We start from the raw sequence: 12,879 nt of genomic DNA on the forward strand, positions 1-12,879 counted from the left end.
AGTCCGTTAGGAGCTTATGCTGGACAACCTGCCAAGAGCTTATGCCTGGACAACCTCCTAGGAGCTTATGCATGGATCAGCTGGTCAGGAGCTCATATCTGGGACAGTCCGTCAGGAACTTATGCCTGGGACAGCCCCCACGGACTTTCATACGTGGGATAGCCAGCCAAGAGCTCATGCTTGGGATAGCCTTATGGGCTTATGAGTGAAAATTTGAGCAGATGGAGACTGAGCATAATCTTAATTAGTCCAGAGTAAAAAGAAAAATGTTAAAGATCATGTGATTACGAAAAGAAAAATAGAGGACAAGACATGAAACTAATACTGAATAAAAATATTTCATTCTGTTAACATATGATGATGCATCTCTTTTAATAAGACAGATAATTTATAGATATTTGCATTATTCTGGATATTGAACATGAGATTTATATTTTATTGTTATTCTTACTTTCAGATTATATTATTATATTGATATGATATATCGAATTTTACTGGGCTATAAAGCTCACATCCCTCTATTTTTCTTTTCTTCTCAGAATTACAGGATGCTCATATTTGCTTTGGTATGGATTGACGAGAGAACGGATGCATAGATAGAATGTCATCGATACCTGATTAGAGGATTGAAGGAATTTAATTTGTAACTATGCAAGTTTTATGAATTATTATTGAAATTAGACATTATGGATGTTGAGATTGTAATGAATTATTTTAAGCCTTGTATATTCTTTACAGCTTGTTCTAAGGAAGTGCGGCCATCACGTATTGGATCCGGATGCTGGTTCGGAGGTGACACTTCATATCCATTATCGAGCTACCATGAATTAGACAAGTATTTCTATAGAAAGAGATAGAAAGTATCAGTAATTTGTTTTTGTCTTGTTAATTAGGATGGAGTCTACCATGCAAAGGAGGAAGTACAAAAATAAAGAACATTAGAAAAAAATGAGTTGTGTTGGAATTTGTTCTATTGAGCCCATCTAAATATGGCTCATAGTAACATACATCAAAATTTATTTTAAATATTTTAATTTGGTCTGCACTTTAATTAAAGAATCTAATAAAATCATATAGATATATTTTATGGTGGTTACAATAAAATTAAATTTTTATATATGTAATCAGTATGAATAATGTTCATCTCAGTCTTTTGATTAGTTCAAAGATTATCTTTGATGAGTGAGATATATTATAAAAAAAATATTCCTGATGGACCTAGTCTCCAACTTATGCGAGAGTACTTATGAGGTCCTCTGGATACTTAGAGTTGGCTTTGAAAAATCAAAATGCTGCTCGTAAACAACGAAGAGTACGTTTGAATTATCTTCCTTTGATTGCAGATTGATTCCAGCGATCATGGATGACTTCAAGGGCTTATTCTTTATGTAAGTTCTATTGTTTCATAAAGTCTAATATCTTATCCTTAACTAAATGAGCGTGGAAACTGATTAATGGATTGAAGGCTCCATATAAGAACCAAATAAACAGTGCTTATTATGCTAGAAGAAAGTTGGGTGTCCTCGTTATTTTCCGTTTTTTTTTGGCAGGCACTTGCATGCGCAGGGTCGGTCCCCTTACAATTTGGTTAAGTTTTATCATGTAGTCATCAAGATCACCAATCTCTGTTGTTTCACAATCAAATTGGAGAAAGATGAGCTGGAATATTAGATTGTTTGGGCCACTCCCTCTTTTTATGAGTGAAGACAGCTTTGAATTGATGCCGGATTTCTTATCTACCACCACACCCCCTAGATTAGTTTTGCAAGCTCACTAAGAACGGTATCTTCCATGTCGACTCTTACCATAGATTCATTAACAATGGATGTATACTTTACCCTACTATAACCAGAGAAAGTTAAAGTCTTCGTTTGGCTTGCTCTCAAGCATAGATTGTATACTGAGGAGGTCCTCGTGAAAAAAGGTTGGATGGTTGCTCTGATGCCCTCCGTGCTGAGCTCGAGAGGAATCTATTTCCCACCTTTTCATCCAGTGCATGTCCTTTCTCTGGAGGTATTTAGTTAAGCTTGCACTCAAACCTTCATAATCTTTGGATCTCCTGGAGGAGAAGAAAGATCCAATTTCCATGAGAAAAGCTTAGAATTAATCAACTACTCATGGCTCTATGTTGGCAGATTTGGCACGAGCAGAATGCGAGAATCTTCCTCTGGAAGAAGTCATCATCCTCGGCGGTTCTCCAAAATATTCTTCACTCCTTCGAATTTTGTTGAAAATTTATGTTTGGATAAAGACGGACTGCCATTAGGAAAATGAATAATTATTTGACACCGATCTCGACGTTCTTTTGTTGCATTTTATGGCCTCCTACCTCATTCCTTAATTTGAGTTCTCGTAAATACTCATCTTTATAATTAAATACTTTTGATCGGTAAAATGGGGACTTCCTCCACTATTTCTCAAAAAAAAAAAAAAGGAGGTGGACACGGTGGCGTGGCATATTTATGGTGCTCAAATGTAAATAATCCTGCAGTAGTCTGCACCGAGGCTCAATGGTAACTAAATCTAACAGCATATAAGGAGGTACAGTCCAGCACCAGGAAATTTTTATACAATCTTGCATATGATAGAAAAATAGTCACCCATTAATATTACAAAATCCATATCCATACCACTAATCTCGGAAAGAGTGATAGAAACCAGACACTAATGCCAAGCCAGCAGCCAGCCAAGGAAACAAACGAGCGAATACGTATACGGACAAGAGATCGACCGGAAGCTAAGATGATCAAATGCTACCATATATGACTTATATATACCAAACCAAACATGACACATATTCATTTGTAGTTAATAGACTTGTTTCGCACACTCCCTATTTATGACCGAGACCCATCTAGCCCCAACCTTGCAGTAAGCCACCTGCAAACATCATCCATTTGTTCGGGGACTGTGTAGTGGCCAAGCCTGCATATCGCCAATAATTAACTTGGTCACGTAAAAAGCAGTTGATATATTGTTATATAGCTGGGAAAAATCATGCTAAACAAATGTTCTCATACCCATTATAAGTTTTGAAAGTTAAATTTCGAAATCCAGATGATCTTAAGACCTCCGCCGATCTTTCCCCATGTTTATATGGTACCACATCATCCCCTGCAAAAATAGAGAAAATAGAAATTAAATCACCTATATCATCGGTCTCTTCTCCAATCAATTTGAAGGTCAGTGGAATTATATGAATGCCATATATATATATATATATAAGATATGTTTTCAGCTGTGATTTATTCATCAAGGATTTATAGAAGCGACATGGCAGAAATGATTTAAATAAGAGAATGCATTTAATTAAAGTAATAACAGCTGGCTTATTTGTTTGTGGGCGCATATATATATATGTATCCCTATGTAAATATATACAGGTACCTCTTCCATGACAAACCAAAAGTGGCAAGGAGGCAGCCCGTCTTGCAGCATCTTGCGAACTTTCCAACTTGTACTTCAAGGTTCTGGATATATACAATTGAAGGGCTTGATTTTGATTTGAGATATGAGCTAGAATAGATAGATAACGATCGAAAGATTGAACAAACCTGGAACATGGAAGCCAGCCACTCAGGCCAATAACCGCACTTAGGTTGACCGGATATGGGTTGCTGTTTCCGTATCTACCATAAGCGCAGCAAGTGGCAGAGTACAAGGCAGTTGCGCCACCCATGCTAAAGCCACCGATACCGAGTTTTACTGCAATTAATTAATTAACAACCAAGAATAATATTCTTGATGATCGCTAGTGAGCATATGTACAAATATACATACCGGAATTCAAGCCCATAATCGATCGATTATTATGGACTGCACATACATGGTGCGGTATATGTCATAGATAATTAATATACTAAAAAAATTATTGCAAAATTTAATGCTTACGCTGAAACAACTGCACGAACATGATTAATTTCTTACTAACATCAGGTGGACTTGATCAGATAATATATGTCATCTCCCCTTAATCTCTTGTGGGAACCTAGCTAAAGCTGCGTGTCCCTCAGTTTCAACCATAAAATAACAATAATGGGGCAAAACCTTTTGTTTCTCATTATATTTTTGAGAGAAAAACATGGAGAGCTCATGGTTGGAGGTGCATCTCCAAGACTCGAACCCAGAACTTATGGTTGCTAAGTAGAGATAGCGCATCATTGCAGAAATATTATATATATATATATATCTGGCTAATTGGCCTCTCTCCAATATGAGAATTCAAGGTCTGGATTCCAAACCCCTAGTCGAGAGTAGGAAAGTGTTCTATTTTGTTGCATGTGTCGTTAATTAAAAAGTGTCAGTTTATGATTAAAGAGAAAAAGAAACAAACACACACAAATATATATATATACATGAACTCCATGACCTGATAATTTTGTGCAAATACGGTGGCGAACAAACAAAAAATCCTCCTCCAAAACTTACCATCAGCAGGCTCAGCTGACAAGAGGTTTGCTACATGTGCAGCTGAAACATCCGTTCCTTCAACATCATGATCAGGACCATACTCCGAAAGGTCTTTAACATCAAACCCTGTGAGAGAAGCCAAAATTAATATGAGAACGCTTCACATGAGATCTTGATGTAACTAATTAAATATATAGAGAATTAAGGTCTCTAGATGATCATCAGAAGTGCGTGGTGAACGGCTATCCAAAACAAAGTTAGTTAATTAGGATGCTCATAATTAAGCTAGAGACATTACAGGCGGTGCACGGGAATCCACCGAAGGCTGCCACAGGTCGGGTAGGAGCGGTGGGGCATATCCATTTAACCTGCAAATAATATAAGCCTTGGTGAAAAAAAAAAAGCTATTAATATATATGCTTGCAAACTAGCAATTTATGTAATAACCAAGTAAAAAGTTAAAAGCTTCCCAGAATGGGAAGATGATAAAGAATAGAACAGCTGCGTGTGGAGTGTTTGGAGAAGAACATAATCATACTACTTACATTTGGAAGAGGAAGGGTTTCCAAGAGCTGGGACCAGCTGCAAAATAAATCCAGAGATGAGAAATTTATGTGCATGCATGTCTGGGAATTTCTTCAATTTATCTCAAGATCTCATCAAAGAAAGAAATAAATGTTTGATTCACAAAAAACCAGGTTGTGATGATAAAAAACAGCAGTTAACACATGATTTATTTGTGTCATTCCAGAACAACACACACTTAAATATACCAAAAAAAAAAAAAAGGGGGGGGGGGGGGGGGGGGGGGAGGAAAAGGAGGGTAAATTAAGGGCAAAAAATACACCCAACATGATGTTTCACTATGTTCATATCAAGCATCATTTTTTTTTTTTCCCTTTGCTTTTTCAAGGCAAAAGGATACTACTTTCAGTTATTGGCTCAACAAACATGACTCTGCAGCAAACTAAGCACCTATTTGCTTGACGATAGAATCAAACCTTGATATATGCATGCTGATGTACTTGACATAGCAGTACTTCATTATTGCAAAAAGGAGGGGAACATACGATGACTCGGAACCAAAGGTGCACTGATACCGAGGCTTCAGTCCTCTGCATTAATGTGCGGCTCTTGAAGCAGAAGAAAAGAAAAGTCTCGAAGCAAAAAGCAGTGCAGGTACCGGATGGGCACTGGTTCTTTTTTTGCTCAGCATGCTGCCAGAACCTAGAAGTAGTACAATGCAAGACAGGCGAATAACATCCCACCCAGCGGAGGTGTACACCAAGGCAGTGGTCCGGATGGCAAGTCGCCAAAAGAAAGGATAGGAAATGGCAAGCGCGAGGTACTATTGTATATCTTTGCTAATTATTATTATGTTCACCGTTGCATGCCCCCTGCAATCGAATCATTTAATTTGAACCGGGAATCTTTGCTAGGCAGATGATTCCCCGTGAACTGGCAGAAGGGGGCATTGACATTCTCCACCTACTCCCTCATTCCTTCGGTCTGCGCCACAAAAGAGAAAAATAGCCCATACCATGCACATGCTTTGGGAAAGAAGAAAAAACAAGTATATCATTTGAGGTAAAGTAATACTAGGAATATGTGAAAGGAATCAAAACCCCCTTAATCATTTTCAGTGAAAATGGAATAAAGTCATCGGCACAAAAAACACTGGCAAACAAAATTAAGAAAGAAAGATTAAGAATGGAAACATATTCTTAGGTGGCCATCGGCCCGGGGGATACAGCATCGATGTCCATGCAACAAACTTACCATGAACTGGGGTAGCACTTCGGTAATGCCAACACAGACCATAAACATTTTTACCAAGTTCCAAAGTGTATACAACTTGCGCGCGCATCCATGTACTAGCTAGAAACTTAATGTCTTAATTGAACTATAAAAAAAGCAGAGTCGATCGCGGATTAAAGGGTAACCAACTCAATGAGAAGGGTGCTGGCTGAAGCCAATCTTAGCTTCAACATGTATCAAGGTGCAGCATGCAAAGGGGAACGGAAGCTTGGTTACAGATGAATAAGAATATACCTTGCTCCATTATCACCTAGACCGTGAAGCCACACAATAGTGGCCTGGTGCCTTCCCTTTGGTCTGACCACATAGGTCCTCCCATACTCAAAAGACCTCCTAGTTGCAGTCCTAGGACCTGCATTTATCCATTTCATAACTCACCAAACCATTAAAAGTTAAACCATACATGAAACCACGGCTCTAATCTAAGTATACCAAAGGAAAGGATTCAAATTACCACAAGGACGAGAGCTACTCCCATAGTTCATGTTGGTGGGACAAACACCTAGGAAACCCCTGCCCTCTTGCGATGACTTCCGCTGCAACTAGCTGTCCTGCAATGAAGAATCACCCGACCGACCCCTATTTATACACCTGTGGGAAGTGGAATGTGAATATAAGCCCATGCATGTATCCCCATCCCACTAGGCTACTGCTTGGCCCAGCTGCAAGCTGTTCCAGGAAAGGCTCTAAGCCAAAGTTAAAAATGGGGACAAGCAGCACCCAATAAGGAAAGATAAAAGACAGAATGGAAAGCATGGAAGCTTTTTTTCGCAGGTAGAGAATCTACGGGCACACCACGCACACCCATGCATGAGCCATGGAGCCAATAAGAGACAAGGTGAAACATTAAAAAAAAACAGGGTGGGGAATGAAGAAAGGGAGTGATGCTTGGATTTGCCTGCAGGAATCGATGCCTGGAGGCAGTGGAGAGCGAACCCAGGCGACCCAATAAATATCTCCAATAATAACACGTCAAATAACCTTTCTTTATTGGCGTTCTCAGCGCGATAAGTTGCACCCAAGAATCACATGTCATGATCTCATCATCAATGCAGTAACATTTATTAATGAGCAGACACAAGACAAGGAGGTAGAAAGGAAACAAATTAAGAATTGAACACGAAATAGCGGGAGCATTACAAAAAAAATAAAGAAAAGAATATTAAAAAAAAAAGAAGCAAAAAAAAAAAAAAAAAAAAAAGGAGGAGATGGGAAGTGGGATATATATGCTTTTCCAAGTCAAGTACCGACCTGATCAATTAATGAGGAGAAAGGGCAAAAGCATGGGATCTTTTCTTCTTTTTCTCCCTCATAATCCGATGGGGTGCAGTTCGCTCGCCAAATAGCTCGCCCTGAGAATTCTGAAAAAGGCTGATTTGATTTAGCTGCAGTATAACCAAAAAAGATAACTTCACTAAGGCACCCATATGGCCGGTGCCACTTCCTCAAACAGGTTGCTATTTTAGGTTGGTTGGTTTGCGAAGAAAGGAAGATCTCCTTTGCAAATTCTTCTTCTTCTTTCTTTCTTTTTTTTTATCAGACTTTTGGGAGAGTGGCAAGTCGATATCCATCCCCGACGATGCAAACTTAAAAGAAAATAAACAACTGGAGTCAATCTAAAGTGCCGCCTTTTTCTCCTCTTGATGGGGAATATTGGAAAGTTTTGCTTCCAATTAAGCCTGTCAACTCCACCTCATGCAATGGGAATCGTATGCACTTCACCTTTCCAATTTTATATGATTTGCATGTGGATGATGGCAAACAACTCGATCAAAAAACTGAGGTGCTAGGGTAATGTGTCTTGGATTGTTTGATAAGCAACCTGGAGAGGGTGGGAACTTTAATGCAACAATCATGACCCACTTGTGATAATTATAATGCTTATAAGAGCTCATGAAAGGTGCGAATAATTTGGGAAAAACCAGAAGTTGTTTGCGTCTTTATACAAATGCATATGCCTCTGTTATCAGACCTACATTCCGATGAGGTTTGATTTAGACGTCTTTAATTCACACCGCACGAACTGCAGGCATCCCCACTCTCATGTATGGCCCCTCCGTGATATAAAATTGGAAGCGAGGCACAGAGGGATTTGTGCTTGTGTATGATTCGCCAGTGGGCTAGCGCAGGAGGAAAGCCCACAAGCTAGCACGTGTATACAGATCATTCTCTCCCCTTCTTTTTTTTTCAGAAAGAAAGAAAAGGAAAAAAAAGGTCGGTGACCCGCCTATATAGTTGCATGTGTAGTAATTTTGCCAAAACATCCACGTCCCTCCGCAAATGATAACGCCTATGTTGTTTTCCTTTTTGGCACATTTGATGTAGGGCTGACAATTTTCGATACGATTTATTGATATGACATGATACATACGTATTTAGATGGATTCGGATTTGAAATAAATTGATTCGGATCATAAACGAATTCATTCGTTTATAACAGATAAATTCGTGTTTTAAGTGGATTGATCCACATAATTATTTTGATCCGCTTAACTAAATGATTAAAATAGATTATGGGTTACACAATCCGTTTAAACATATTTAACATATTTATTTTAAAATTACTTGAGGTAATGAGAAAAATCAATAACTTATAATCCTAACCTAAAACATACAATGATGAAATTTAGAGCTGTGAATTAGTAAGCAGATAACAAATTATTTTTATATTATTTTATTTTTTTGACTAAATTTTTATTATTTTAATTAAATTTTATAAATAAATTAAATAATTAAATGGGTCATAAGGTGGGTCGTGTATCCGTTTGACTCGCTATGATTATTAATCATATCAAACAGGTCGTGTCATGTCAATCCGTGTATATTCGTATCATGTTCGTATTCCACAAATCGACCTGTTTAATTAAACGGATCATGTTCCAGTTAAGCTAACCTATATTACACCTTCAGATCAACACGATCCGTTTATACCTGTGAACATAAATTGCCAGCCCTAATTTGATGTCCCAGCCCTCCCTAATCTTTTATTCTGTAAATTGAATCCCAATTCACAAGATACTGGAAGCCACTTACAGAATCCTTTTCTTTTCATAAAAAAGCTCTTTATAATCTATCATTAATTCTCTTGATCACCTATTTAGAAGTCTAAAAATACGGATATGAAATAAATGGGCAAGGCACTCAAAACTGAATTAATAAGAGTCAATCTCCCCCCCAAGATAAGAGTTTTCATTTTCAAGATGCTAATCTAGCATTTACCTTTTCAATCAATAGTAGCCAATTTTGCTTTGGAAGCTTCTTATAGTGAAGAGAAAGTCCTAGATACATAAATGGTAGATCACCTTTTTTGCAATTCATCATGCATGCAAAGATTGACGCTTCATCATCATCCATATTTATACACAAAATAGAGTTTTTGTGAAAATTAACTTTCAAACCTGACATCCCTTTAAAGTAAGGAGAATTGCTTCATCTGCGTCAGACTCATCTCCTTACCAGCATGAAATAATAAGGTATCACTGCAAACTACATATATTTGATGCTCCTAAATTCAATATGAGACTCAATATCCTCAATCAATCATGCAAGCCTACTTGTTTTAAAACCCTTGCCTATGCATCAAGAGCCAAAATAAAAAGTGCTGGTGACAAAGGGTCTCCTATCTCAACTCCAATTTATAATTTGTCTATTTACTAGGCTTCCAATTAATAAGAAGTGCTGTGATGCCAAGGAGAGCAAATGATAAATCCAATCAATCCGCACATCCGAGAAACCTCTAGCCTTCATCACATTGAATAAAAAGTTCCAATTTAAGATGTCAAAAGTTTTCTCAAACTCTAGTGAATAATATTGAAGGAAAAATTCATCCGATCGCATTGGAAGCTAGAAAAGAAGAATAGATTAGTAATTAAAATTTTCATAATATTTATAAATTCTTACTTTCATTCACAGTGAAAAAGGATCAAATTGAAGAAGCTCTCAATCAATATGCTTCGTGAGATCCAGATGCATAGATCCTCTACTTCGCATGCCGCCAAACGCTGTAGGAGAAGGAATGAACTCTTTCTTCAAAGAGCAAGGAGAAGTACCCTTGAGATTTGATCTTAAGGCTTTGGAGCAGCCCACATGCTACGCACCAAGATGAGAGAGGATGCCTAAGAGGAGAGAGAAGCCCAGGGAGAGCACACACCAAAAAGAGAGGGGACGTCCACACCAAGGGATCTTCACACCAAGCCTTTGATTGATTTTTTTTCTCCTTCTCCACATCCCTCCTTATATAGACAAGAGATTCTAGATCAAATCAAACTTCTTTGGGTGCTAAGAAAAAGATTCTTCATGTTTGAATCAAATCCAAACTCTCTAAAATACAAAGAATCTTAATCTAAGTAGGAGAAGCGTCTCTTTTCATTATGGAACACGTCCAAGGAGAGGGGGTGTTTCCAGCCCTTTCCAACCACCTTGATCGGCCCATAAGAAGAGAAAATATCTGAAAAAATGGCTAAGCACACCAAATCAGATTTGGATCAATTTGAATCCAATTCGAACTAATTTTGAAAAGGCTGCTAATTTTAATCCAATTAGGATTCTTATCCAAATCCAACTTGATAAATCAATCCAATCAAGTCTTAATAAAATTAATTCCAATTAGATTAGATCTTATCTAAAGTAATTAAGACTCAATTATTCTTTATAATCACTTGGATCATTGATTTGATTTAATTCATCCTCAAAATCAAACCCGTACATCATATGCAGTGCTAGCTGAACATAGTCAGTGTTTAATTCTATATGATCTATAACTTAATTCTCAATTAAGTTAATTTACATATTCAATCAAGTCTCATACTTTTAAATCGAACATATAAATATTCGATCAATTTTTGCTACATTGTTTGACTTTTATGTATGACTCTATAGGTTCAAATACTAAATCGATAGCATAAGAACTCCTTTCTATGCTAATCGAAGTGACCATCTAGCAATAATACCTAATGTCCGAATAAGTCAAATATTTACAAAGTAATATTCAAAAATCTCGATATATGGTTACTGCATAATTCATCTCTTTGACCCTAATGCTTAAGGTGATCTAGGGTTTAACTGTCAATCCTGAAATAGTTATCCATATTATATTTCAATCTTTCAAATCCATCACATAGATTATCCTGATTAAGATTTTATTAAATTAAAATACAGTGATGCATTAATTCTTATAATTCGAAGGGGTCAATCCCATCTTGATCCATACACAGTCTTCATGAGTACTTGATTGTATCCAATAGCCTTCCATCACTGCATTAGAAATGCAGGTAGTTCCATACCTAAGCACAGTGAGTTGCTTGTAAGTCACTATGATAATCTCAGATCTAAGAAATACTTATGTCCATACATTTCACAAGCTGCTTTTGATGAGAGAGTGCTCAGTAGATGAGTCATTTGTTCAGTAATAATGTACTCCTACATCTCACCTATATACCGTACCAATATCTTCATATTTTTTGGTTATGAGAACAACCAACCTATATGACATATAACGACCTACACTCGATAAACGTCATTATCCTATTAATGACATATCATTTGATCACAAGCATGTTTAAGAACTATTCGATAAATTCTCTTTTATCGATTATAATATAGTTCTAAGGACTTCCTCACAACACAAGAATTCTAATAATAAAGATGTTCACCTTATAATGAAAAAATTAAAATAACTTTTATTCATTGATTAATATTTCATATACAAAATCTAATTATTTACAATAAGCCAATTGACTTTAAGATATAATTCCTAACAACTCTTACTTGGACTAAAATCAATTGGGACAGTATCTTATACCCATCTTTCACTTATGATTGAACTTTTTGATCCCGAGAACTTTAGTGAAGGGTCGGCTAGATTCTCTTTTTCGTCAATCCTTTCCAGCTCGATGTCACCTCGATCTATAATTTTATGGATAAGATGATAGCGTCACAAAATATGTTTGATTCTGTGGTGCGACTTGGACTCCTTTGCTTGTGCTCTGACTCCAGTACTATCACAATATAGTAAAATTAGACCATCAAAAGAGGGGATCCCTCCAAGTTTAGTGATGAGCTTCTTTAATCAAACAGTCTTCTTTGCAGTACTAGATGCCACAATATATTTCACTTCGTATACTGAGTCAGCCACCATATGCTGTTTGAAACTCTTCCAGCAAATTGCTTCTCCGTTCATAGTAAACACATAGTCTGACACACTTTTGCTGTCATTGTGATCTGACTGAAAATTAAAATCAGTATATCCCACAAGTTTCAAGTCAGTATCTCCATAGATAAGCCATTGGTCCTCAGTATTTCTCAAATACTTAAGAATTATCTTCACAACCTTTCATTGATTCTCTCTTAGATCAGACTGGTACCTACTCACTATTCCTAGTGAATAGACTACATCCGATCTCATACACGTCATGGCATACATGATAGATCTCATTATCGAGGCATATGAGATTCTATTCATACGCTCTCTCTCTCTCCTGAGAGATTATCGGACAATCCTTCTTGAAGAGAGAAATTTCTTAGCCTATCGGTAGATAATCTTTTTTAAAATTTTCATGTTGAACTGTTTCAGCATGATATCGACGTACGTGGATTGGGACAATCCAAGCAACCTTCTAAATCTATCTCTATAAATCTTCATCCCTAGAATGT

General features: G+C 37.1%; 1 protein-coding gene across 1 annotated transcript; it reads right to left on the bottom strand.

Annotated features, from left to right (window-relative positions):
- Window positions 1–2,543: 2,543 nt before the first annotated feature.
- On the bottom strand, window positions 2,544–6,803 carry LOC105047813 (uncharacterized). The gene is made up of 9 exons (XM_073259965.1): window positions 6,683–6,803; window positions 6,463–6,580; window positions 4,956–4,992; window positions 4,709–4,778; window positions 4,429–4,536; window positions 3,555–3,705; window positions 3,388–3,470; window positions 3,021–3,114; window positions 2,544–2,925 (listed from the first exon to the last, which is right to left on the bottom strand). Exons 1-9 carry the CDS (start codon window positions 6,711–6,713, stop codon window positions 2,838–2,840), a joined length of 780 nt encoding a protein of 259 aa, XP_073116066.1. The 5' UTR covers window positions 6,714–6,803; the 3' UTR covers window positions 2,544–2,837.
- Between the last annotated feature and the right edge of the window lie 6,076 nt (window positions 6,804–12,879).

This window comes from Elaeis guineensis, chromosome 6, assembly GCF_000442705.2.
Source record: "Elaeis guineensis isolate ETL-2024a chromosome 6, EG11, whole genome shotgun sequence".
Classification (NCBI taxonomy): domain Eukaryota; kingdom Viridiplantae; phylum Streptophyta; class Magnoliopsida; order Arecales; family Arecaceae; genus Elaeis; species Elaeis guineensis.